The sequence below is a fragment of the Nestor notabilis genome, unplaced genomic scaffold, assembly GCF_000696875.1.
Source record: "Nestor notabilis isolate BGI_N333 unplaced genomic scaffold, ASM69687v1 scaffold15901, whole genome shotgun sequence".
Lineage (NCBI taxonomy): Eukaryota > Metazoa > Chordata > Aves > Psittaciformes > Psittacidae > Nestor > Nestor notabilis.
The window spans coordinates 28235-56097 of record NW_009915325.1 but is presented as its reverse complement, the minus strand read 5'-3'; the positions used below and the strand labels follow the sequence as shown (position 1 = coordinate 56097).

The window sequence follows — 27863 nt, the reverse complement described above, 5'->3', positions numbered from 1 at the left end:
CAGCAGGAAGTCTGTCATTGTTCTCTTTGCTTTCCTTCCTCCCATCATTCCCCCAAGAGGAAGGTCTGGATTTTTCCAAACTTTCTGCCTTTCTAGTTGTGTATCAGTGATAATGAGCAAAGGGACTTGACCCATCCATTATTGTTTCCTCTATATATCTACAACCTCACATTGTGCTGAGCACTGCACAAACATTGTGTGCAGACTGTATTTCCATCTGGGATCTTAGCAATTCTCTGCCCTGCCCTCTGCTCTTTCCCCACAAGCTGAGCAGTAGAAGGGAGATATTTGTTCTAAGATGAGGACACAGATGGGTAAACCTGCTCTTTGCACCCATATACCATCACTTAGAGAATAAATGGAGGGAGAGGGAGTTAGAAAACAAAAGGGGATGGGGAAGTGCTGATGGATTTTTCAGGTTTTGACTTTGCTTGTTTTGAAATACTGATTCATGCTGACTGTAGATTTCAGAAATGTGTCTTCTGCTTAAAAGTCCACTTTTCACTTTGGAGAGTTCTCTTAACAATTGGGTTGCTGCATTATACAACTAGTGCACAGCCTATCACTATGATAAAAGTGACTTGAAAGGCAAGGGAATGCCTGTTAATATACAAAGCAAATCCCATGCAAGTCTTACTCATTCATGAATTTGATATGCAGCTCTCTGTTATATTACAAAGAATTTGTGTTTTATTAATGTCCTAGGAATAGGATTTAACTTTCCTTAGTTTCCTATCAACTTAAATGACTGCTTAATCCTCTCTGTCTTTTCAGTGATATCCCTCCTTCAGTGTGTTTTAAACCTAAGGAGAAAAGGGTCGAGATTCCAGTCCCAGATAGCTCCAGCACTGTGACAATAACTACAAACAGCATTTCTGGAATTCCTTTTGCTACCAAAGAATTTGAAATTCACAAGAAAGATATCTGTAAGTATCAGGGTTTATGTGTATACATAATGCCATAGTACTATGATTAACAGTGCTCCAGAAGTGTATATAGCAGTTTTCTTTGTCAGTGTTACTGTATGTAAAATGTTGATGTGCTGGGTCCATATGAATCTACCATCCATACAGGTATGAGCGGAAAGAAAACCTCTCTTATCAGAGGACAACAAAGAAAACACCCTAATCACTCTTCAATTTTTTGTTTTTCCTAATTGTGGATTAGGAAGGATTTGTAAACAAGTTTCTGATCTACATACTGACATACCTGAATGGGGCATAAAGTGCATTTGGTCAGACTTGGCTTGGGAAAGGCAGAATAAACTTCCTAGTGCCTGTTCACCCATTTTAAATGCTGAATAGCTACAGAATGAAATTTATTCCTGCAATTTCACAACATTTTAAGGGAAGTTATATCATATGTCACTCCTGACAGGATCAATTTTATTAATATGTGCCCAATTTACCCACTCTGTTCAAATGTATATAAAACTGAGCAAATACATTTATTCTTGGGAGGTAGGCTGGACTACCTATGACTATATTGGAGTCATAGATAAATTAGACTTTTGCCAAATTTCTTCCTTCCGAAGGATGAAGTTGTAAGCCGAAGATGGCATTGACACTATCTGCCATGCTTGCTAATAATTTAGTCTTTCATTTTGGTTTTCCTGCTTGTTCCTTTATCCAGTCAAATTCTAGAGTCAGTAGACTTCTAAGTGTCAGTAGCACCTCTTACCCATCATTTCAGTTTGCTTTTCAGTTAAGACCAGCTCAAGAACTTTAACCAAACACTACTCAAAAATACGTGAGCAATACACTGGGTTTTCCAGCATATTGCTGACTTCAGGCAGGATAAATCTCTGAGTTCATCACAGGTTATCCTGAGCAGTGTGTTGACTGTGGTGAACACATTGAAGGCTTTCAGAGCCTTGGCCAGGCATGAATAAATTGTGCATGGATAAATTGCGCATTTAAAAACCAGGAATTATCCTGCACCAGGCCCAATGAACTGCCATAACCCCTGTACTACCATAATCCTCACCTGTTTCTCAGCCTCCTTCTTCACCGCAACCCATTCAAAGAAGAGATGCTTCTGTTTAATCTCCCTGTCTTGTCCCCATCACCATGTCATGCCTTTAATATTTCTTCTAGCTTAAAATTACATTCCCCATGATCCTTTTCAGAGGCTTATATGAGCTTCTTCCACTCTATGCTTCTGCTCTCCTTTCTTCCTACTCTCACTTTTGTTCCAAGTCCCCTGTTCCCTGCTGGTGTGCAAAACTCACTTCCTCCTTTGGGGTATTTTCCGTCATCCTCCCCTAGATGTGTTCTCATGCACGCTTCAAAGACTGTCACTGTGTTTCCTCTATTTCTGCGGCACTGAATGAAGGTTGTGAAACATAGGATATCTTTCTTACTATGCATTATGAAGAGTCATATTCGTGATCTTACGCATCTGCATGCTGAGATGTTAGAATGTTACCTGGTGACTCATCAGCACCTGTGCTTTCCTGGGAACTTTCATGCTCAAGTAATGACAGAGCTCATCTTGTTCTAATTACACAGGTTGAGTTACATGTTTGTATGGCTACTAGCCAGTTCAGTGCAAAGAGATGTGGCTGTTAAACACCTGTAGGGCTGTGTTGCTGAGTAATGACTTTAATATGGCTTTTTTTCCCCCTCTCTTTTTCAAGTGTTTGTTCCTCTTACTCCACGCATCCTTAGTTTGACACCTGACTTTTCAACTTCCACGTTAAATCTGAAGTGGAGTGATAATGGATTAGTCTTCCCATATGGACTGGATGCCTTTTGGCAGATTCAGATACTCCGTAAAGAAGCAACAGAAAAAGTCACACAAGTAAGTCCTTTTCTTTCTCTATTAAAACTGTATGTATATTTTTTGCCCTTGATAATACTCTAGGAGATCATTTGAAGAAAGCTGAGAATTATGAAGATTGTAGAGCTTTGTAGAACCTGAGTGTAGACATGTTTCTGTTAGGCAACCAAATTAAGTTTCATAGTTACGAGGACATTGGCTACTATACTGTCAGTACTTACAGTCACAGCATGTTTGTTTTTAATCTAGTTGCAACCACAGTTATTCCAGGATAATTTGTAGCTCTGTTTTATAACTTTTGGGAATCAGGAAAAGATAAAATGTACACCCTGGGACTAATATCAGAAGAGTTTCATTTTGGAATAGTTGGAACATTTCCATGCCTGGGAGAGGCCCAGGATACTGGGATGCAATATATACCTTTTAAAATGCTTGACGAGCTTCCTGCTCTCTCTCAAATGTCTGCCCTCTGGTATTTATGGCTGGCAGTCTACCTGGCTGGTGGTCTGTTTAGTATCTTAGGCTTTTGTCCAACGAAATTCACAACACAACTGAAAGTTAGGTGGGACACTCCAATCATCTATCAGGATTTTATGATTTACTTCACTTAGTTTGCAATTCTGTTGACACCTGGAAGGTTATATGTCATTACTAACAGGTGTTCATAAACTCTTTTTTGGTCATGTTTTTTCTGGGGGGTAAAACTTTGTAGGTAACTTACTACTCAAAACTGACTCATGAAGACACCATTCTTTCTTGGAACTGGACATCAGATATGCCTCTGGAGTGTACATCGCACTATGTGAAGATTCGCTGTTACATTAATGTAACACAGTTTGTTGGCCCCAAAGACTGGAGTGAGTGGAGCCCAGTAGGAGAGGTCCCTGGTATGTTTGTTCCTTTGCCACCGCATGGCTTTAATTGCTTTATGAAAAGTAAGCCAAAATCAGCAGAAAAACATTAGGCAGTGATTGGCTGCTGCTTTTGGGGGATGCTTTGATTGGAGAAATAATGCAATCATTAGTTAATGAAACCTAGTAAACATTGATTTATAGGCATTGGCGTGCTATTCAGCCACATGTTTGCTGATGAGCACCATGATTCTGTTTTTTGTCTTCTCTGATAGGAAAAGATACTGAGCCGAATGGGAGTGGGGTGTTTCCTCAGGACACTGTGGTGGCAGTAGGTTCAGATGTGACAATTTGTTGTGTCCATGAAGAAGGACAGCAGATACAACAAATGACTTACGGACCAGAAATATATCCGATGATACCTCTGAGCAGCCGGAGCAGTGCAATCAGAGTGCTGAATGCCAGTGCTTCAGACGCCAGTGGAACAAATGCAGTGTGCACACTGTCTGAAAATGAGATGGATGGAACTGTCTTATTTGTCGGATGTATGTATCATTATGTTTACTATCCTTAGGAAAAAATCTACATAATTTTGAGACTCAGGGTTCTGCTGGGAACCAAATACTGTTGTGGCTTTTTTCACCTGACCTTTTGTTTCTGAGGTTGAACTGGGATTGTACTGGTTTGGTTTCTCTGTGGAAGCTCCAGCCCACGTAGAAGACAGCAGGGTTGGGAGGATGAGGAAATAATCATGTAAGCCCTCCATTCTTAGAACCTGGCCCAGTGCTTCTCTCCTTCATCTCGTTGTAAGGCACTTCTTAATGATCTGGAATAATTAGTTGTTTATTGCTGTATGAAGATTCATCCCCAGTCTCTATCAGTTTAGGTTTTACATCTATTCTATTTTGGTCCATTGCAAAGCAAGAGTAAGAGCAAGAATTGTAAGTGAAAACATTAATCTACCAACCATTCAAAATAAGACAGTAAAACAGTTACACTTGCAACAACACTTGCAACAACAACAGATGCTTATCCAGAGCAGTAGCTCCCTAGGAGCTAGTTACAGCAAAGGAACCCAGCTGACAGTTCCTCTTTCCTGGAAAATCTTCTAAACATTCTTTTAGTATTTTCTTTAAATATACTGAATCACTGTGTATCTTTTCTGTGTAGCCACGCCAGCCTCAGAAATCTCTTCCAGATATAGATACTTCTTAAAACTTCTTAAAACAAAGAAGTGAAAGTACCTGGTCTTCTTTCCCAAAATTGTTCACTTTAGAGATTTGTGGGTTTTCCCCGCAGAGGTTTTAGAATCCTGTTCCCCATTACAAATGCCTGCCTATGAGGTTAGCGTCCTTGTGGCTGATGGAGAGACTGGACTAGGTTTGAAAGTCTGTTCCCAATTTCAGCCTGTGTCTGCTGTCATTGACTTTGTGTATTAAGTGTGTGCAGCAAATGCAAAACAATCCAACTTCATATGACTTCCCAGTGAGATTCCTTTTTAATATTATTTGTGCAGTATTTTCTTTTGTGGGAGAATCTTCCAGGTAAATGAGTCAGTGGTTCATGATCAGAGGCTGTGATAATTCCACGTGTTTCTGCCATACAGTGGTTTTGAAGAGTTGGGATATGGTCAAGTCTGTTTCCTGCCAGCATTTCTTCTAGTACCTGCTTAGTGGGAAGGGAGAGGACTTGCCATGATGTTCTTGCTTATGAGAGACATTTTGGGAACAAAAGATAAAGGAAGTAAATGTGTATGTACATCACCTTGGTTAAGTCTAGGTCTGGCAAAATAAGTGCTCTTTTCAGCCCACTACTCACATTCTGAACTAAGCCTGCCACTGTGGCCTTTTCTGTTAGTGCAGGTACATGGATATTATTGTGCTATCTTTTGGAGAAAAGTGTATGAGACTTGAAATAAGTGTTCTGATTAGTGTCACATTAGTATGGTTATCTTCTCTGCTGGGATCACTGCCCATCTTCTCCAGGTAGGCACTCAACACCACTCTAGCATGGGAGCAAAGAACAAGCTTTAAGCTTAACTTCCAAAGCAACAGTGAAGAGGAAGAGCCATTTGGGGCCTGCTTTAAGTTCCAAATTCAGTCTGGAATTCATGCTGAAGGGAACATCTCCTTGACATGACTTGCTTAGAGAATTCAGAGCAGCAGTGGGGCTGGCACGTAAGAAAATGTGACGCACATGCAACAGCATTCCTACATTGCTTAGCGGCTACACTCATGCTCAGAATTTTGGAACAGTCTTGGCAGAGTTTCCGTGAAACACTTCCAGGTCAGAGCCTGGAGCTTGCGAACATATTTGCATGTGATTTACCAAATTACCCACCCACTTAGAAGCTTAGAGTCAAGTGTTAGTCAGATGGGGCTGATAATAATTACCCATCTGTTTTACTGGGATTTTTTTTAAAGCATATTATTTGTGTAACTATTACCATGTATTTATGAGGCACAGAATCTAGACCCAGCAAAAGTGAATGGTGATGCTTTCAGGAAGCTAGCGGCTCAATTGCCCTACTAGGATAGTAAAATGTTGGCTAACTGTTTTGGTTTCCTTTTGTGCTACAGATGCCCCTGATATTCCCGAAAACCTCAGCTGTGAAACATCCAACTTCCTGATAATAAAATGCACCTGGAAACCAGGCAGACCCAGTGGACTATATGGAAAACGAAGTACAAAGTACAGTTTATTTGAAAGGTAAAACAGTTCAGTACTAAAAGGAGTAAAAGGGTAGATCTGGAATATATCCATTGCTGCCTATGACTTACTGCACCATGCCTGTTTAAATGAGATAGTCTCCATTGTTTAGACCTTCTAAAATACTTTTCAAGATTTTGTGCAAGCTGAACTAAACTGAACTTGGAGAACCCTTGTCCAGCTCTGCAAAATTTCAATGGGAATTAAGGATGACTTTTGCCAAAGACTTAAGCTATTATGAACTGAGAAACTAAAGAGCTTAGTGTGTCAGGCTGCTGCCAACATGTAGATGAGACCAGTATGAAAGTACAGGGAGATAATAGGGGTCATTCATTAATTTTTAAAAATTTTTTGTGTGCAACCTGTGTAGGATCATATAAGAGACATTTACTGAGTTTCTGCTGTGCACATGACAGAAGCTTACTGAGGAACAAATGTAAGACAAGCGATGGGGCGTTTCTCAAAAGCTGCTAGCGAAAATAAGAGTAAGCCTGCATCTGTTCTTCTCCCAGCCTTAAGAACTGAATAGTGGAGAGCAGGCAAAGTACATGTTACCTGGAAAACATTGAAAGGGACAAATTACACTGGCATATCCATAGAAAGAAGTGAAGACTTGTGTCCCACTAGTATATCTTATTAGGCAATGTGAAGCCTTGAAAGTGAAGAGTCGTTGTTTTGGAATAGCACTTGCAAGCGGGATTCCTTGGTGGTTATGATTAGAAGTTAGTGAGGATTTAACAAAATTTCCATGGCAAGGAGGCTTCCCTGTCATGCCAAAGGAGCAGTCAGGGAAAGGAGCCAGGAGGGGCCTAGTCACACAAACTGATGGGAAGTGGAGTCTCATGGTGGCTTTGAAGCAAGTCAGAGGCAGTGAGGGTTGAGTTATGGTCACAGATGTTGTTCAGAATGCTAGAATTAAAGTCATTGGGTAGAATGCAAGGAGGTGGGCAAAACAGAGCAGGTATTCAAAGGAAAGGAGCTCCAGTCACTGGCTGCCCATGTTCAGCTCATAAATGAGGATGTAGTTCAGACTTGTTTCACTCAGCCCAAAGCTGTGAGGAGATTAATGTGATGCCTTTCAGGGTAAATATTCTCATCCTTGTTCTCAGCCCACACTGAGCTATTGAAATTCTGTTTCAATAGAATAGAGTATAGCGTGGAGAGAACTTAGAGCTCAGTAAAAACACCCGAAGGAAGAAATTAAACTTCTGCTACTGAATGAGAGGTTTACACAGATATTAATTAAAGCAACTCCTATATATGTACATGCATACAGAAACACACTTTAGATTATACCCCTGAAGATGTAACTCTAGTCTTGGCTGTTACCAGAATGCCTCTCCTGCTTTTGATTTAAAAAAGGCTGGGATTCGTGGATGCATCCCGGGTAACAAATCATAGTTTAGATTTGGCAAGGTTGATAGGAAGCCTTTAATGTGTGTCGCATCTCCCTAGTTCAGAAGGCAATTAAGAACATTCTTTAAATGCAGATGTATGCTGATCTGAACAAAGATACTTCAAATCAGAATCTTCGTTGTGACTTGTGAGGTGGTTTTACAGGACCTACCTGTTTTCCAGGCTTTTGAGAAGCGAGAGGATGGAAATGTTAGTGGAAAAGGAGAGTTTCATGTGAGAATAGGGCAAGTCGTGACTGATGCCACTTTAACCTGCATTTTTGTGTTAGATATGCCTCTGCAATCAAATCATGCTGTAAGCCTTGTGTCAGTGAACCCATCGTTCTTTACTGTATTTTCAGTCTAGACTTCTGAGTGTTGTTTGAAGTGATCTTATTCGAAAATTAAGTTGTCCCCTCTCTTTTTTTACTTTACAGAATATCTGGTAAAAATGTTTCATGCGAAGTCAGTGAAATGAACAGAGAGCATGTCTGTGGCTTTCCAGTACTGGCTGATCAAAAAACCTATGATTTCATATTAGGCGTCTCCAATCCTATCGGGCAAACAGAGTCATCTCTTTTAGTTGATTTAACTCAAAGAGGTAAGAGTTAAGAATTGCACAGGCAAAAAAAATATATGTTTACTGCATGCTAATTGTTTGGTTGTTTTGTGTTTGAAGAATTCTGGCATAGTACACTTGTCCTTATGTGCTTTATTGTCGACAGTATTTTGCCACATTTGATAATTTGCACTTCAGAAGAAAATGGCTTAGGATATGTCCTGAGGCAATGATTAGGTGTACAGGGAAAAGCCATTTCTCAACAGCAGTGCTACCAGATTGGATATGCTGCTGTGTGGATAGATGCTACTTGTGATCTAAGACTTAGCCAGCTGCTGTTTAGGGATTTCTGCATATTCTATTACATCAGTAATTAAGATTTAAGTGTAACTTTATGAACTGGATGTGACCTTGTATTTCAGTGTATGCTTATAGGGTAAAATACTGTGCAGGTTTACAACAACAGGATTTGGAGTATTAAAAAGTAGCACTAAAAGGTAAAAGTTAATAGCAGGACTATTACCTGCTATTGGTAATAGCCATGATCATCTGGTGTCGTGATTTGTAGAAAGAACTAAGTTCTTTCATTAGACATTCAGTTTAAACTGTCTTTCCCATCCTTGCCCATCCGCCTCCAAAACCGCAGCTGGTGGTATAGGGGTTCCTGGTGGTTACAGCATTCTGCCGTTCTCTGAAAAACTGAGTTTAAACATGAAGCTGGTGCATTTCTTTTGCCCACGTCTGAATTCAACTAGCCTGAAACTAGAATTGTCAGAGTAAATTGACAGGTCCTGGTAAAGCATGAATTGTTTCTGTTAATTACAAACTGGGCTGGTTTGCAGCAAGTCAATATGACTGCTATTTCCTATTTGTTTCCTTTTTTTCCCCTACTGTCCATTTAATTCTCAACATAGAGTACATATTTCCTTACAGTAACTGGACCAATTCCAAGAGTAGAGACTTTTTTCTCTGGTAGCTATGACTAGTAGCTTTTGAATATTATTGCAAAATTCTGTGAATGGAGTTTTTTGGGGGAAAGGTCATATAGGAATCTTACCCTGCCCTGTTCTGCAGATTCTAACTTGAAAAATTCACAGAAGGTGAAAAAAGCTCAATAAATTTCATCCATCGTTGTGGTCCTCTGAAATAGCTCATGTTTCACTTTTTTGATAAAAGGAAGTAGGAGTGTAAATGCTTTTCTTTGTCACCAACTCCTTATGCTCAGCCTTAAGTAAATCTGTTTCCATGTTTGATAGCTGAGGAGAGCATCAGGAATGAGACTGCTTGCAGGTGCCTTCCCAGCACCAGCTGTCCTAGCTGCTGATCAGATCACTTACTGATCGTGATTCTGTCTAATCTTTTAAAATCAGATTTTTCTGAACTAAAATGAATATTTTTTTTCTTGGAATTGAGGGGTTTTTCTTTGTTTCTTAAGTTCATCCAAAAACTCCAGAAAAGTTAACTGTTTCTGAGAACAGCTCTACAAGCGTCCATCTGCACTGGTTTATAAATGGCAGCTTTGCTGAGATCAGGCTTCTGTGTCAAATTGAAATTAGCACTGGTCACTCTGAGCGAAACCTGGTAAGTGTTGCTTTTAATGGATTTTTTTTGGAGGGGGCTCAAGTGTTGATCTTTTTCACTGAACTAGTCGTTTCAAATTCCTTTCTCTCCTAAAAGCTTCTGATCATCTTATTAAATGATTAATACAGTAATAACTAGAAGTTCACCTACTAAAACTGGAAAAAGTTATGCTCATCTCTGTTATTGCCTGCTTTCTTTTTTTTCTCTTTTGGTTTGTTTTAAACATTCTAGAGGGAAGTAGCATTACCCACCATGTTATTCAGTTCTTGGAGAAGTTGCATGGTGCTTCATGCTGACCCTTTAGGTAACGGTCCATGTGCTTTGTCCTTCCTGGTGCAAATGTATTAACAAACACTTGTTCCAGGACACATGGCTGCCCTGCTGACTTCCACAGTGGTTGTTTCAGAGGGCTTCTTACAGTCTGTCATGGAATTTCTTTTTTATTTTTTACTACCCAGAGAACAGTTCATTTGCTTGCTGTCATCAATTGGTATGCATGAGCCTATAATAGGGAGCTGCTAAACCTAGTGGTGCAGAGAGAGGATAGGGAAGGATTCTCCCACTGGGTGTATCAGCAGATAATCCCCAGTGAAGACCTCTGCATTTGGAGAGAAGGTGGTATTTCTGGGTGGAGATCAGATTTTCCAGCATTAAATCTTCCAGCTGCTGCCCAGCTTTGGTGCTCTGCGTCACTGACTGGAGCTGCATATTTTCTCTGCTGTCAGAGTTGCTGAGGATGCTAATTTAGATACCAGCATCAGATACAGAGTGTAGGCGGTGGGGATATATCTTCTTCTTCCGTATTGCCTAACTTAGCATGGGGTGATCTGTGTCACTGGGAAGCCTAATGGCAGAACTGCGTGTTCAGTTGGCGTGAGATTTATCCCCAAATTCTATATCTGTGCCTTCAGGTGGAGTATCTCTGACCAGCTTGGGTAGGCATATGCTGAATTGGCAGCTCTTGATGCACAGAGCCTGAATCTGTAATTTGAGCACATTAACCTCAGAGGCTGCTTTTTACAATGTTGCTTGATTTTTAGCAGTATTCGATTACCCACTACATTTAGCTGCCCATTGGGCTCAGCTGTTGAGCACAGCCTTGAATAAAGTCACTTAAGCCACAGGAGTGATGCAGCTAAGACTGAAGATAGTCATTATCTACAATGCCTCTAAAATGATAGGGTGGTAGTTAAAGCATGCTCTGTAAGAGTATTTTTAAAATATTTTCAAAGCACTTAATGATTGTGGAAAACATAAGCTTTCTTATTTTCTCTGTAATGATATGTGTTAAGTAGTAACCAGAGATTAGGTACTGCAAAGAAATCATCTTTTGGAATTAACAGAAGGAGGTGGCTTTTAGATGTGTATAACAGCTCTGACAGATGAGCTGTGTTGGATTTTGGGGTATAGTCTGATATATCATTGCCCACAGCTGTCTGCATTTCTCTGCTCTCAACAGTTACTGCTTCTGGAGCAGTCAGCAGGGTAACGAGCACACTAGTGTCACTCACCCCAGCTCAGTTAGCTTAAACTGCTAAAAAGTAGATTTGCACAGTTCTTTCTAGCCAGAGTTACACGGCTTGAAGGCTGGGACAAGCACTTGCTTGGGAACTGCTACCAGATCAGTCACCTGGGGCAGTGGGAGATGGTCAGGTCTTGTGCTGCCACAGCAGTTTGGTTCACAGCACCTGTACCAGAGCCCACAGCTACAGATATTTTGAAACACAGCAAACAGCTTGGTAGACACTTTTACAGCCTTGTTATGTTGTCCCTGGTTGCTTAATAAAAAAACCTCCAAGAATTCTCTTTAATAAACAAAAGTAGCTGTGAAATTGTTATGGGATTTTACATGGCATTTTGAGAATGTTTTCAGATGCTTTTCCATCAGTATGAGAGATTGTTGGCTTTTTTTATATTTTTCAAGTTGTCATTTGGCTTTAGAAATGCAGAACTACTTGCAACTTAAAGCCACTTGGAGTCCAGTTTTTGGCAGCTGTGATGCACATGTGTTATAATTAGATTCAGTAAAAACTATTCCCAGGCTTAGGGTTTCTTTTAAGTAATCATGAAACTGAAATTACTCTCTAGACTTGCACCATTTTAAAAGTGATAGGAGAGACTAGTCCTGTTATAAAAGCTGTGAATAGAGATCACCTGGGTAAGACTTAGACACTATCTTTTGAAGGAAAAAGGGCTGCCTAGGAAAAATACTGCACGATAAACACCTACTCAGACAGACTGTCTTTAGCTTGCTTCTGTGCATGTGTCTTAGGAAAAAGACATCTGTCCACCCAGTTTGATGTGTATATGCACAGTGGAAGAGCAGATTCTGAATTCCAAAGGCGAAATCCTGGCCTGCCTCATGTGAGCAGTTTTGCTGTGTATGGGAGAGAGGGGAATTGGATGGGATAGATGGAAAGCAACAGCCTGCTACTGTGTGCAGGGCTCATCTCTTCATGCTGTGCGTCTCAAAGGTGCTACCTACTATCATTATGTCAATTTCTGTGCTATATATAGCTTTATTTTGCTAGCTATGGCTTTATTTTGGCAGACCTCTGAAAATTTTTCCTTTACTTAGGGTGACTGCATAGGAAACATTTTTATTTTTCATTAATTCTTTGTAGTGCTTGACTGCAACTTTTTTTTCACAGTGTTGGTGTCCCAGGGACAAATCCCACTTTTTCAGGTGTTGACTTTCAGAATACTTTAAAAGCAAAAAATATACATGTATTATGACAATTCCTGTAAATTTTTAACAGCACAATGTCTCCATGCCTGGTGGAAAGTTCTCAACTCACACAGCCCAGCTGAATGCATTGCACCCATATACAAAGTACCGGTTCAGGGTGCGCTGTTCGGCTGCTGACCACTTCTGGAGGTGGAGTGACTGGAGCAGGGTAGAGGAGCACACAACATTAGAAGCCCGTAAGTTTATTTGATTCTTTGATGGTAAAATGTTGAACTTCTGAAGCCATACATTTTAGACATCTGTAAAACTAATGTTTTAATACATGGTAAATTGTCTATTGTGAAACTTGGGGGGAAAAAAAAGCCTCTTCTTTTCTCTCCTTAGCTCCTACAAGAGGACCGGATATCTGGAGAGAGAGAAGTCCATCTGGAAGAAGCCTAAAAATCTTCTGGAAGGTAGTTAGGGCATTTAAAGTTTTAAAATATTATGTAGTATAACTCTATAAAAAATTATTTCCTTACATATTTATAAATAGATGACATTTATAGTCAGTGAAATGGACTGCTTTTCTTAACTTTTAATGGAACCATTGAGACAAATATTTTCCCCAAATGAAAATATTATTAAAGTTTTATAATTTACACATTGTGCTGAGATGCATTTCACATGGGGAATTAATTTTTAATGCATCCCAGTAGAAAATTAAAAACTTACAAACTCACATGCTGATTCTCAAAGTCACACTTGAGTAACTGTCTTTGCTGCCTCACAGTTCCATATAGTCATCACAGTAGATCAGGACATTAAATTCCTATTATCCTGTGTTTTTTGTTGTTTATTCCATCTTTGTTTTAATGCACTCTCTGTCTGTTCATAGCCTTTATCCCTTTCTGAAGCCAATGGAAAAATAGTGTCTCATGAAGTGTCCTGCTACCTGCTAGAGACACCACTGGAGCATAAAGAAGTCACTGAACCATCAAACAGTACTGAGATAAAACTTGGAAAAAATGACTGTGTTGTTAGCGTTGTAGCCAAAAACCATGCAGGATCATCTCCTCCTTCGAGAATAACAAGTGTGGAACTTCCAAGCGGTGAGTGCTCTCAGCAGATTGCTAAATATCTTCAAAGCTTTGGGAATACCTGGGCGAGTTTGTTTATTGAAAAGTAAGATAGATGCATGCTTTGTTTGTTTGTGTTTGGTTTCTGGCTTATTTCCCCACCCAAATCTACTGAGTGGGAGAGGAAAAAAAATTGCTGCTTTGCTTTTAGGGTAGCATCTTGCCAATTAATTGTGCTGTCTGCATGAAAGGAGGGTACTAGTGTGCAGTCTGTGCAGCTATTTGCACTTTCCTGGAGACCTCCCAGGTACGACAAGAATGAGGCTTCAAAGCATTGGTGTTGATCTCTGATGTTTAGGGAGCTCAGATTATATCTGTGTGTTCTTGTTGAGACACTGAAAAGTGTTTCATGCTAAAAAGATTCAGAATAAAGTTTTGAGGGTGTTGTGTGGCTTTTTAAGGGAGAATTGTCAGTCCAGTGCCTCTGAGCTCTGCAGGAGAATATTAATTGGGCTGCTTGGTAAAGTGTTGGCATCCTTGTCCTAGGAGCTGCTGTTTGAAAAGGAGGTAGGACTTTAGCTTCCCAATTAAAGCACTGCCACTCTTGCTGTGGGCTTTTGTAAAGGGAAGTAGATGAGCCAGATAATGATTTTCTGCTCCAAACGCTGAACTTGGGGAGAGTTAATACTGCATGTGGCTATTGAGAGTCCATGCTTCCCTGCATGCCAGGAGGAGTGTAATAGCCCAAAGCCCAAACCCAGAGCTCCAGATCTGGCTGATGCTCTGCAGGGAGGACAGGTTTACACAGTGAGACTCCTCTCCGCTTTTTTACCAGAAGCATATATGTTATTGCCTCTCCTTCCCAACCCAGAGAACAGGTATCACAGTTGCTCGCTTTGCAGCTCAGGTTCTCATAAGACAGGGCCATTCTTGCTGGAAGGTATGTGCTTTGACTGAGAGTCACAGTGCGAAGGAAACCAATGTTCTTAACATTTCCCTTGCTTCTCCAAAACGCCAATACCTAAAAGTCCATTCTTAGTCTGCTCCTTGGAGGGAAGAGTAATTATATGGGACAGTTGAATGAACAAAAATGCATTTATACCTCTCCTTCAGCAGTGAAACAACGAGACTCTGTGAGTTAGGGAGGTCTCTGTAATAGGTTTGCGGTGTGGGGCAGCTGATGGCAGCTGGAGCTTTGCATTCATTTGTAGTTTGGTGTCTGAGGTTCCCTTTGGTGTTACCCAACTTGTCCTCACTGAAGGTTTGCTCCCAAGCTGGTATAGGAATTATCTGAGTCACTGACTGGAGTCATGAAAGATGACTCATTCGGTGAACTGGATGACATTTCTGCCCAAACATCCAAACAGGACTGCTTCCTGTGTACAGTCTGTGAGTGATCTTAGTGTCCGTAAGAGAGCACTGGCTCTGAAGTTAGATCTGCTGAGGTTTTGTGAAAACTGAAAACACAAACAAAGGATACTTTGCCTTAATTAATCTGTCACTGTCTCTGAAAAGTGCTCTGTAGAGAGTCAGGGCATATAATGTGGCTGTTACAATCTGTCTTGCCACAGTAGTACTGTAGTGCTAGTAGTTACTTCTACTAGTCTAGGTTGCAGCTATAAATACACCAAAATGAGCAGTACTGCCCTGGGTGAATTTCTAGTCATCTGGCTTGGGAAATAAAATCGAGTGTGGTGTATTTAAGCATGCTTACTGTCAGTTAAAAGTCTTTCCTGTAAATAGGAAAATTAAAGCAGTCTAATTAGAAATATGCTCTCTTCCAGCATCATAGAAGTGTAGTTTCACTGGATGCATAGTAGTTTTTTAAGGAAAAGTATTGAAAGACTCCTGGATTTGACTTGCTTTTTTAAATCGTGTGTGTCTTTCTTGCCATGAGCAAGCTAGAAAACGATTGTACTCTTAGCTGTATGTTAAGATTAGTTAGAAAAAGACAGTCTTGTGACATCCACACATCTGTGAGACTGAAGTTTTCACAGCACCAGTTCTTAAAAACTGCCCTTGCCCTTCAGCCTTTCATAGTTTATGGCTTTAATAACATGAAATAATAGACTCAATAGGGAGCATAAATGAGAACACTGAAAAAGGAAAAACTGAAACCCTGAGATTGTTTTTGCAGATTTATTGTGGTGGCCTTTGGAAAACATCCCTTAGCTCAGCAGGGTCCCATCTGATGGACAGCCATGGAGGAAAGCTGCAGGAATCAAAAGTTGTTTCCAGATCTGATCACTTCCAGGGCAGCTAAACCTTTGATAATGAGAAACAAGAAAAACAGACTAAAGGCAAAGCTTGCTTTTTAAATTTTATTTTATTCATTTTATTTTATTTTACGTTTTATGTTATTTTATTTTATTTACCCTTGGTAGACTGAAGCCTTCGTAAAGTTCATCAGGGACTTGACTTTTGCTGATGATTGTCGGTGAAAAACGGTGGTCTGTGGTCGGGCGAGTGATAGCAAGACACTTTGAAAGAGACACAAAGCAAACTGTTTGATGAAACTTTTTTGCAGGAATTTATAGCTGGAGGCTCCTGCCAAATTGGTGTCGAGTCAGATTTGAACCTGACATCTGCTGTAAATCTTTACCTTGAAAAAGTGCTTTTTAAGCCAGTCCTGAGCTAGAGCACTTCTCGTCATCATACTTAAGGCTGGCAGAGGGATTTGCTGCAGGCTACAGTCTCATTTCCAGCACTTCAGAAAGCCTAGCTGAGTGCACCGCTTCGAATTTCACAGTACCAGGAGCACACCTCTTGTTCTTAGAAATGACTGCAGTTTATAAATCCTTTGTGCTGTGGCTGGAAGAAAGCCTTGGACTACAGATAAGTGTCTGCTCTCTGATGGATTTTTGTGTCATCTTTATTGCAGACAATGTCAAAACAGATCGGGCCGTGGCAATGGGGAATGGAATTTATATTTCTTGGAATTCTTACCCTAACATGACCTGTGGCTACATTGTAAAATGGTGTCATTCATCTGGGTCTGAACCCTGTACTGTGGACTGGCAGAAATTTCCTTCAAATGCAACAGATGCAGTGATAAAGTCTGGTAAGTCACAAGTATTTTTTTGTGAGGCTTTCTGGTTGAGAGGCTCAGCAGCAACTGAAATGAAAGCAGTACTAATGCTATAGGTTGAAGATTGTTGCATTGTTATGTGCTTGTGTATATAAACAATATACACAAGTGTATATACCCTTCTTGGTACTGCGTTTATTTTAATTCCTTACACTTGCCTTGCCAAATCCAAATATCAGTCTTGACTTAACTGTTATCATCCTGGGTTTATTAACTGGTTTGAAATTACCTCTTCTAGCTACACCTGCAAAGTCCTAACTCAGCCTAATGCATAATGGTTAATATAGGGTTTGGGGTTTTATTTGAATTCTAAACATGAACAGCGGTGCTCAGGATGAGGGAAGACTAATTTGTTGTTTTTACATGAGGCAGATTTTTTTAAGTGTGACCTCCAAGTGTTGGCTTGCTGTCAGCAATTGAAATTTCCTGTAACAGGGCACATTCCAGGTCTCTAGATGCTGGTGGGCAGATCAGGGAAATGAAACTCAGCTGCGATGGGACTTGTAGAAGCAGAAAGGAAAGACAGGACCCAAGAAAGATGTGGAATTTTTCTCTGCTGTCTTAAAGGGTATATATTTGCTTTTTAGAAGAGTTTAGTATATAAAGTCTCTATTAGAGAAAAAAACTTGGAGCTGTGCACATAGGAAATTTGAGGGGGACTAGGAACTGGGGAGAGGCAATATATTTTCCTGCTTGTAATTACAACACTGTGTCCATGTTGATTTTGGTTGTGCTGGCTAGAGCTTTCTTTTTCTAAGCAGACAATACTATGTCTGTCCAATGATGCATTGCTGTGCGCCTGAGCTCTTCTCTGGGATGCTTCTTGCAGCACTTTGTGAGAGCTACTAGGCTGCTAGAGCTGGGCTGAAACTGGTAAATCCACTTCTGTGCTTAGTCCTGCCAGAAGAATCTCTCAGGCTGGACCTGAACTCTTGCAAAACCCACTTGACTTCTGTAGAGTTTCACAGTGACATCTTGTTTAGAAAAAATCTTGAAAGTAGTATACATCCCTGACTTCAGAAAATCCCAGAAAGTGGTAAACTGTTTACATGTTGTAGTATACACCTCCACCAAAACCACGTGAAGCAGAAACCTGGTGACTGTTGTGTTCTGCAGAGTCAGTTCGGGCCTGGAGTTCATAGCTGAAGTGCTTCACTATGACTTTTGGAGTTCTCTGAATTTCTTTTTTACCATTGTTGTAATATACCTGACTATATCAAATGCATTTGTATTTCTGGGGAGGAGGCAGGATCTACATGGCTGCTGTGGGAGTGAAGGAAGGGGATTGTTTCTGGTAACTCTAGTTTGTGTTTCCCTGTGGAAAGCAATTTGTGCAATTTGAGTAGCTTGTTTTGAATCCTATTTGTTCAGAACCAAAATTTCTCTAGGAGCTAGATTTGCTTACTGTTCCTAAACCACATCTAATGGCATAGCTTTTATAGGAATTACAAGTAAGGGTAGTACTTACATATATATACTGTGGTCTAAGAGTTTGTAGTTTTTTAATATGCATTTAAATAAATCTGCATCATTTGAAAGCTAAAAGCATCACTTGTCACAGGTGAAATATTCTTACAGTGATTTTTCTCTTGCAGCTGTGTTTAGGCCTGGCGTGAGATACAACTTTTTACTATATGGCTGCAAATCCAGTGGATATCAGTTATTGAAAAACATAACAGGGTATATGAAAGAGCTGCGTAAGTGCACTTTATCATTCAGGATCTTTTACAAAGTGAATTTAGATAGTCTCTATTTTCAGCTCAGTGTTGGCAGAAGAAGACTGAAACCACAATCCCCATACAGTACTACTGATTTCTGCTTGTTTTTTATATATAGTTGAAGTACCTTTCTCCAGCTACTTCCAGTTTCCCGCATGCAATAACTCTGTGTTCTCTAGCTGGTGTGGTGCCCCAGGGTGTCACAGAGGTTTGCTCTGAAGGTAGAGGTCTTCTGCATTGAAGGCATAATTTGAACCACAGTGATGAGTTCACTTCCACAGGAGAGGAGGCAACTTTATTTTGTTTGTCAAGTCAAAGTAAACTTCTGAGCACATTTGGTACACCTCAGCGAGTATAAAAATTGTCCACAACATTTTGGTTTAAAAGCACTTCTTAGACCAGAACTAGATCCTAGTGTACAAGCCACTTTGAGAACAGTATTCCATCCCATGCCAACCTCATCCGGGTAACTGCAGTTTGATCCAGGGCTGAGCTTTGCTTCCCTAAGATGTGTTAGTGTCTGAATGCTATAGGTTCCCAGGTATCTGAACATGGTTTTACCCTTTAACATCCCAAATGTATCGTATTGTAACTGCAGTGCCCATTTAACTTTGGAGTTTAATTTGTTTTCTGCTAAAATAGTTCTCCTGGAAAACCGAGCTGCTGCCATAATCTGAGCAATTGGAAATGCTGTTGTTTATTTCATTGTTAAGGTTGAAGGTGCGGTTAAGGCAATTTTACCAGAAACTCAACTTTAGCCGTGTGTGCCTCTGTAAAAGTAATGAGCTGTTTCCCAGAAGGTTTTTCCATACGTGTTCTCAACAGATTGGAATCTTTTAAGGTATAAGGGTAAAGACTTTGGTAGACTAAAAATGCGTTAAGCATGCAGAAGAAACTTATCAGGAATTGAGAATTACATTCACTTTGCACAAGAGCATAGGTTCATTCTAAAACTTCAGATTTGCCTTTGGTCAGATAACCATCAAGACAAAAATAGGTGTATTCTTAAACTTGAGGTCAGCACTTGTACAGCAATGCCAAATGTCAGACTTAGTTCTGATGCACATGACCTTACACAATATCTGCTGTAACACTTTCAGTGGGGTACAGGTGTTGGAATAAGGACTTGCAATGCCTGCTGAGAGTAGTTCTTTGAAGCTGAGGTAGATTTCCATGATAGGAATGTGGCCTTTGTTTAATTTGAAGACAAGCTATGAAGTCACAGGGTTAAAGCCTTTAAAAGCTAAGTGATTTGTATGCTCTGAATGTTTATGCTGTCTTTTGGGGGTTTTTGCAGGAAGAAAGGTATTTACATGTATGTGGGTCTGTAAAAGGCTGCCCAAGGAGAGATTTTTCTTTCAGCTTCTGTTAGTAGATAATACTGCAGTAATTAGTAACGAGACTGATGTACTTGTATTTTTGTAGTATCACCTGATAAGTCTTTTCACATATTCTTGGCAGTAAAGGAAAAGTATTCAAGAAAAAGTTGAAAATGCTAGACCTGAAACAAAACTGATGAAACACTTAATGGAGTCAGCATTTAATTACAAGGTGTTTTCTTACTAGCTTTTTCCTTTCTAATTCTCCCTGCAGCTCCAAAACGTGCACCAAATTTTACTGTAGAAGAAACTTCTTCAGATTCTATATTGGTAAAATGGGAAGACATTCCTATTGAAGATTGTCAGGGCTTTTTAGAGGGATATCGGCTTTCCTTTGCAAAAGGCGAAAAAGATGCTTTAAAGCCTAGGCTTTCAGAATCAGGTAAATGAAACCTATAGATCACAACTTCCTGCTCAAGTTGTTGGTTTTTCTTTTTCTCTTCTTTCTTGTTAAATAATGTAATTTCACTTAAAAAAAAAAAAAAAGGAAGATGCTTTAATCATAATTCAGTTGCATTACTCACTGTCATAATTGTGACAAAGGCATTTGAAATAATCAGCTCCTTGTGTGGTTAGCACATTTGTTTTTAATATAAGGCAAAAGTTGGAGAAAATCCTGGCTGAGGCCATAAAGCTATGCAGTGACTAAGTGGCAATGTGACACACTGCCCTGTGTACAGATACCCTGGGTAGATGAGGCATGGGGGAGGTTACATGGCTATATTTAATTGAGTATATTCTTCCAGTACTCATCTTGTAAGGACATCTCTGTACAGAGCTGAAGCTTGATTCACATTAATCTAAGAGGACGGGAGTGTAAGAAACTGAAGCCAATCTGCAGCAACAGCACACTCCTGTGCTGTGTGGTGCTGCATAAGCAAGCAGCATTGCTAGGATTCTTTGTTTCAGTGTTCCTCTACACAGACTGTTCTTCAGGTTTCATATGCTGACTTTAATAAAGTCATACTAAAGCTGAGGCTGTCTTTGTGAATCCTTTCTTACAGTTATGTTTTCTTACTGCTTCCAAACAGGGAATCCAGAACTTAAAGTTAAGAATATCACTGACTTGACAAAGAAGTCTTTGAAAATACTTGATCTTCAAGGCAAAACAAGTTACCAACTGGACCTACAAGCCTACACTGCTGGTGGATTGAGCCCTCCAAATAGCCTCTATGTGGTGACGAAGGAGGACTGTAAGTTGAATATCCCTGTACGTTAGTAGTCTTCAGCACAGGGACTGTATAATGTATGTAAAGATGAGCTTATTTGTTGTTTTTTGTTTTTCTGGTCCCCTTAAGAAGTTTGAGCCTACCTTCTAATTTTTAGTTTATTTAGTTTGTTATTTTTAAATACAAAAATTGACACAGTTCAGTGTGAGGGAAAGATCCTTTCCTATTACAGCTACCTTGTAGTTCATGCTAATGTATGCAAGAAAAATAACCTCTAAACTACTACTAAATATGGTGGAGTCTGACATTAGAGTTCTCAAGCAGCTAGTTGCTTTTGTCACATTTCCCATCATGAATATCTGCTAATACATGGTGGGAAGAAAGACATTGTAGAAATATTTACCACTTTCAGAATTATTAACAGATGCCTCTCGGCTTTGAATTCAGTTTTATCCATCCCTTGACAGAAACAAACCCAGAAAGACAATTAGAAAAAAAGAGATTGACTGGGGAATAAGAAAATAAAGAAAAAAAAAGAACAACAACAGCAACAAAAAGAACGTATTTCATATGAAAGGCTATGCTGGGGTGCAACTAAAATACATGAAAAATCAAACTTGAGATACTTAACATCAATGGAGGAAGGCAGTGGGAATGTATCAAAGCTAAACCCTGGGGATTAGCAGCAAAGTAAACCATATAAAAGGCAGTGCAGTTTGTGCAATGAGTTGTTGGCCTATAGGAGCCATCACCAGAGATTTGTCCAGCTCAAGTAACATGAAAGTGCAATTCCAGTGCTTAGGGAGCAGAAATACAGTGGCAATCCATCTTGCGTTACATGTGAAGCTTTTCACAATTAAGCAGTCACAGAGAAGTATCTGCTGATTCCTGTAGTTATCACTGAATCAGCTCTGATTATGGATGGACTTTTGCCCTTCCAGCAAAAGGGAAGTGTATGGTGTAGGTCACTGTAGCCCACGGTTAGATGAGTTTACTGGAACAGTCTCTAATCTGTGGAACTGTTAGAGAAGGCATAAAACTCGCTGGTAACTTTGGATATATATTTACTGTCTTTTCTTTTTTTATCCCCCAGCTGTAGGATTAATCATTGCGATTCTCATCCCTGTGGCAGTGGTTGTGCTGCTTGGAGTGGTGGCCAGCATCTTCTGCTACCGAAAGAGGGAATGGTAAATGCCTGCAATCGATTCTGATCTTTTCCTGGGTGTGTTAGCTTCAGTGCTAGAGTTTTCCATAATTTTAGTTACTCTTTGTTTTCTCCAAGTACCCAAAGATGTCAGTGGTCTTTGTTTAAAGGTGGGTGGCAAAAACACATTGTAGAAGGTGGGTGAGAAATTTAATTGAAGGGAGGTCAGAGTGAAGAATGTAAAAAGGTTTTGCAGGAACCTGTCTACCAGTGTGCACTGTTTAGAAATAATTCCCAAATGGAAATAAGCTGGCCAGATACTCTAATTTGTGAGTCATCCACAAACACTCAGGTAGACATCCCATCTCAGCTTTTCGTAAACGTGGCATATCAAGTTCTCAGTTAAAAAAAAAAAAAAACAACAAAGTTTGCTGTTTTTTCCATTAAATAGTCAGTGAAAGTGTAACACACTAAATCTTTGTGCCAGATGTCTTCAGTATTCTGAATTAAAGGGAAATGTCATGGTTCCTTTTGTGTATTCACAATCAATTAGGTTCAGTGTTTGGTAACTTTTAAAAGTTTGTTCTTTCCTCTTTAAAGGATTAAAGAAACATTTTATCCAGAGATCCCAAATCCTGAGAACAGTAAGGCACTGAAGTTTCAGAAGAACATCTGTGAGGTAACTCTCATTTTAAAACTAGTATTTTAAACTTCTGAAAAGTATTGCAAGTAAAGAATTCTTTTGCAAACTTTGAGTCTCTTGCTCCAGTACTAGAAAAAGCTCTGTGGCATGAGGTAACAGGACAAGTTACTGGCTAACTTTTTCAGGTGCTGCCTAGAGCTTTCTTGTTAATGTAGTTACTTGCAACATTTGGACTAGGAAAGGACTGCTGCATTTCTCTCCTCCTGCCCTAATGAGAAGTGTGAGTACACAGTAGCAACATGGGGCTGACGTACCCATCTTTGTCATAGTATTAGGAGAAGTAGAACGGATGGAGGATTGTACATGCAGTATCACCAGCCCCCTGATAGACATAGTAGCTGGAACGGGGCATAACATTTAAACAACATTCTGGAACGGGTTATACAAAACCAAGATTTGGAGAAGGAATTCCCTTCCAGTACTTACTGGAAGGTCTGGAGTCTCTTTAAGTTGGCTAAAATGCTTCTAATCTTAACAGGAATGTGTGATGAGTGAGAAAATGATAACTAAACCACTTTTTCCATTTTTTTTTTTTTTAATTGTACTGATGGCAGTGGGATGAGTGCAAGCCACAAGCCAACATACTGCTTTAATTTGGGCAAGTTGTTGCTTTCAGGCTTTCCAGGTCTTTTGGCTTAGTTTCTACCCCTTCTTCTTTTTCTTGCTTTAGGGGAATAAGACACTTAAAACACTGGAAATGAACCCGTGTACCCCCAATAGTGTTGAAGTGGTGGAAACACGGTCTGCAGCTCCCAAGATCGAAGACACAGAGATGATGTCCCCAGCAGCAGACACTATTGTCCCTGAAGATGGCTCTGACTCAGAAACAGAGAACCACGTGGTTGTGTCCTATTGCCCCCCAATCATTGAAGAGGAGATCTCAAATCCCCCTATGGATGAACCTGTGGGGTCATCTCAGGTGGTTTACATTGACATTCAGTCTATGTATCAGCCTCAAATTAAACCAGAAGAGGACCCAGAAATAGACTTAGTAACTACAGCAGGCTATAAGCCACAAATGCAGCTGCCCATCAGTGCTCTGAAAATAGAGAGTCGCTCACCTGCAGAGGAAGAATTGGATAAAACTGCAGGTTACAGACCTCAAGCAAACACAAATGCTTGGAACATGGACACTCCAGACTCTCCGGGATCAGTTGAAAGCAACAACGAAAATGCATCTTTTGGGAGCCCATGCTCCATCAATTCCCGACAGTTTCTGCTTCCCCCAAAAGATGATGAAGATTCTCCCAAACCCAGTAACATAGGGTGGTCCTTTACACACTTTTTTCAGAACAAACCCAATGATTAACAGTGAGTCCTCATTGCACCTGCCTTCTAAATAAGCTCTTATTCCTATTGTTGTGAAGATAGGAAGAAGAAAAGTGCAAAAGGCATGAACTATTCTTGGAGACAGTCAGCAGAGGTTCTAGTGAGCTGAATGTTACTATGTTTAAGTTAGTGAAAGTGTTAATGTTCCATTTTCATAGCGGCCAAGAGGCCTAAGTTATAGCAATTTAGTTATTACTCTAGTAAAATATACTGGATATAAGGGGTATTGAGTTTAGAGCTCCTGATAATTGTAGTCAAAGAACTCTGCCTACCTTCACACAGCGCTCCAAGATTAACATGGTCTCATGCAACTTAAAACTTGGAAAGATTGCTTTGCTTTGTTGTAATTGTTCTCAACTGTGCATAATCAAATGATGCAGCCCAAACAGGTTTCCTTACTGAAGGCTTCATTTATCACAAACCTCAGCCTAACACATGGAAACAATGTGGTTGGAAACTCTTGAAATCTTTTACCTAGTTATAAACTAAGAACAAACGAGAGTGCTATTTTTTTCTTCTCCCATATGGAAGGGTATTGTCACTGTTTAACACTTCTGAAGCAATGGCCATTCAAATCTGTTGCTTTTTAACTAGACATTAGTTTCTGTACCTACTGTACGATGTTTATTCAATGTTTGACTCAGGGGTACAAACTTGGGGAAAAAAGTGTAACACTGATTTAAACCTCAACAAGAACTGCATAGTTTTGTTTTTTGTTTTTTGTTTTTTTTTTTTTAATATAGAATGCTCTGTATTTTTTTTCTATCTCTTGATTAAGGAGTTAATCTTTCCTAATGTATTGCACTAATGCGTTTTGTATTTCATAGCTTCAGCTCCAGATCTGCTTCAAAGTGGTACAGTAGTCTATTTGCCCCTAATGTTTTGCAGTCGTTGCACTATACAGTACATGTAAGTCATGGGGAAATCTCCGTCTACTAACATTAGCTGTCCAAGCAGTTTGGCAAGCAAAATTAAAGGTAGTAGTACTAACTCCCTGAGAACAAATTGTTCTTTGGATTGTCTTTATTGTATTAGCTTTGCCACCTGCTGCCTGGCTGCTCTGCAGTGTCTATCCAACAGGACCTTCTCTACAAATCCCACCTGAAAGTATGAGGTGGGATTTCTCTAGTGGCAGGGAGAAACCAAGGAGGTTTTAGTGCCACTAATTCTACCTCTCCTTTACCAGACATGTGATGCAAAGAACGCTTAAATTATATAAATTTGTTTGTTTAAAGGAGTGTTCAGAACAATCGTCTTTGAAAATGCTTGTTTTCACATATGCATCTTTAGGCAGCTGTAACTGTAACATTTCACTGTGTAAACTGCAGACTGTGGCACACGAGAGTCACTGTCTTACAGGAAAGTGCTTTCTAATTTACTATTCCTTACTGTAAAACACAACAGTGAGAGGTCAGATGTTTAAAGAGCTTGATCAAAAAGGGTCTCTGTAAAGACCTAACCAAATCTTTTTCTTTTTTTTGTTTTTTTTTTTTAGATTTCAATTCCCTTAGCTGCTTTGTGTTTTCTTGAATAAATCAATAAGATAGGGGAGTAGTTTTCTAAACAAGATCTCAAAACAGATAAAGGGACTTAACAGGCTAAGCTGCTAGTTGTGAGAGTGTGGGAGCAGACCAGGAGGATGACTAGCTTGGCAGACATTTGCACTCCAAACCATGTGATCTAGCCATCAGAGTCAAGTCAAGCATTAGGCTAAACCTAATTACAGCAATGGATGGTGCAGTTTCAGATGTTGGTATGAATCTGCCATCTCCATACAGTGAAAATATAGGGGGATTTCAAAACGGACAAAAAGCCAAAACACTAAATAGCATCCAAGTCAAGTAGCAACTGCCTGAGTGAATTGTGAAGACAGTAACAATAGATCTGTCTGTACACCTGACAGAGTGCGAGGTGTGTCTGAAAGAACTCAAAGTGAGGGTAGGATTCTGCTTTTGAGGTTGAATCTTTGTGTTAGCAGTGCTGCAAGTGAAAAGACAGACTGGCATGGCAAATAGCTGGTGTCCAACTATCACTCGACATCACCACAAGAGAAAGTTTCATGTCTAATGTATTACTGCCTATTACTCAGAACACTAAATTAATACACAAAAGGAAGCAGTTCTGCCCTTTGTGCTTGAGAGCTGGGAGGTAGCTAAATCCTAATAGTAACGATCCTTTCTCACAATATCTCTTTTGGCGCAGATTTCTTTTCACTAGTGCAGATTTAGCTTAATGTATTTATCTTCTAAGATGAATTTTAAATTGTGTTGCCATATGTTTTTAATTGAAAGCTGGAGTCGTCACAGCATGTCAGGGTAGTGGTTTGGGTTTGTTATGGAGCAGTTTCTCAATGCAGAGGAGCGATCAGTATCGTGTGGTGAACCAAACAAAGCAAAAACCCTCTGCAGCGGAACAGCTGGTCATGAGGAATAACTGTGCTTTCATATGGCTGTGTATTATAAGAAACAAAACCAAACTGGAGTTTGAGAGTACTAGAAATTTTTAATTTGGCAAACTGGAGGCTAGGGCAGCTGCAGAGAACACACAGAGCTTGCAGGGAGCAGCCTAACACCCTTCACAGTGCTCCCATGCTAAACCACTTAAACACAAGCATCGCATAGTCTGGTGTTCCTTTGTGCTGCTCTTCCTATTCAGTAAAGGCAGCAGCATTTTAAATGGTTCTGTGGTTAGGTAGGGGAAAGGTCCACAAATACAGGGTCTGCCTCGATGTTATCAAAGCACTCTCATGTAATAATCCATTACTGTGAGTCCTGTTAATAGTAGTGGCTTAGCATACACATAATCTTGTATCACTAGCAGAAGAGTGAGGCAAATGGGGGAGAGACAGGTTTGTGCAGTATAGATAGTACTGTTGCTTAATGGTTATGAACCAGTAAGCAGTTTTCATTCCAGCACTTCATCTGCTGCTTCATCTCTCTTGTTTCTTTTGAGTGCTATCCTGTTCGGTACTTCCGGTAAGGACTCCTTTCAAATGCCTATCTTAAATCTTCAGCAGCAAATCCAAACACCAGATGAGGAGTGAGAGGGTATGTGCTAATTTTGTGGAGACATCCCTAGGTGCATGCAGCAGTAAGAATGAGTGACAAGGACTACCAGGGAATGGACTTGCTTTCTGAGCCCAAGTGCCATGTTAAACCAATGACGTGTCTTTAGGAATGTCTTCATACCAAATTCATTTTCAAAGCGCAGTGCTGTTTAGCCCCTACATTCATTGATAACAGCCGTAAGTCTAAAACTCTGGGCTTCAGAGGGGATCAGACTCCTTGTGACAGTGCCTTTGGGCTTCCTAGTAAGCCACTTCAATCAAATTGTTTCTGAAAAATGTCTTAGGAAACTTAAAGTACTGCATTTCCTAACCATAATTTTCTGGAAATTCTTATTCCTTTATTGATCATAATTTTGTTTTAGTTCTTTTTGCTTTTTTCTTTTTTTCCTCCCCAGAAGAATAGAAAGTTCATCTTTTTTAAAAAAACAAAACAAAAAAAGAAAAAAACCCCAAAAAAACAAAACAAAACAACAAAACAGCTTCCAGAAGGGATATAACCAGAAGGGATTTTGTCCAAAATACTATTAGTCCTAATTCAGTGCTTCAGTCTTCCAGTTGGATCAGTGTTCAGAGATGTAGGGTGTTAATGCCAAGCAATTTCTTTCTGAAGCAGATCGTCGGTGCTGCTGCTTTTTATTTTTGAG

The 27863-nt window shown here is 39.9% G+C and overlaps 1 protein-coding gene across 1 annotated transcript in view; it reads left to right on the top strand.

Annotated features, from left to right (window-relative positions):
• Nucleotides 1-24357, top strand: part of LIFR (leukemia inhibitory factor receptor alpha) — a 26561-nt gene extending 2204 nt beyond the window's left edge. The window contains exons 3-19 of the mRNA XM_010024090.1: nucleotides 775-926; nucleotides 2639-2802; nucleotides 3494-3668; nucleotides 3908-4177; nucleotides 6212-6341; nucleotides 8173-8336; nucleotides 9730-9875; nucleotides 12635-12800; nucleotides 12949-13019; nucleotides 13442-13655; nucleotides 16504-16683; nucleotides 18306-18407; nucleotides 20022-20189; nucleotides 20839-21000; nucleotides 22070-22163; nucleotides 22721-22799; nucleotides 23494-24357. Coding sequence (XP_010022392.1) covers nucleotides 775-926; nucleotides 2639-2802; nucleotides 3494-3668; nucleotides 3908-4177; nucleotides 6212-6341; nucleotides 8173-8336; nucleotides 9730-9875; nucleotides 12635-12800; nucleotides 12949-13019; nucleotides 13442-13655; nucleotides 16504-16683; nucleotides 18306-18407; nucleotides 20022-20189; nucleotides 20839-21000; nucleotides 22070-22163; nucleotides 22721-22799; nucleotides 23494-24132 — 3076 coding nt within the window. The 3' untranslated portion in view covers nucleotides 24133-24357. The remainder of the gene's footprint in view (nucleotides 1-774; nucleotides 927-2638; nucleotides 2803-3493; nucleotides 3669-3907; nucleotides 4178-6211; nucleotides 6342-8172; nucleotides 8337-9729; nucleotides 9876-12634; nucleotides 12801-12948; nucleotides 13020-13441; nucleotides 13656-16503; nucleotides 16684-18305; nucleotides 18408-20021; nucleotides 20190-20838; nucleotides 21001-22069; nucleotides 22164-22720; nucleotides 22800-23493) is intronic.
• Nucleotides 24358-27863: the final 3506 nt, after the last annotated feature.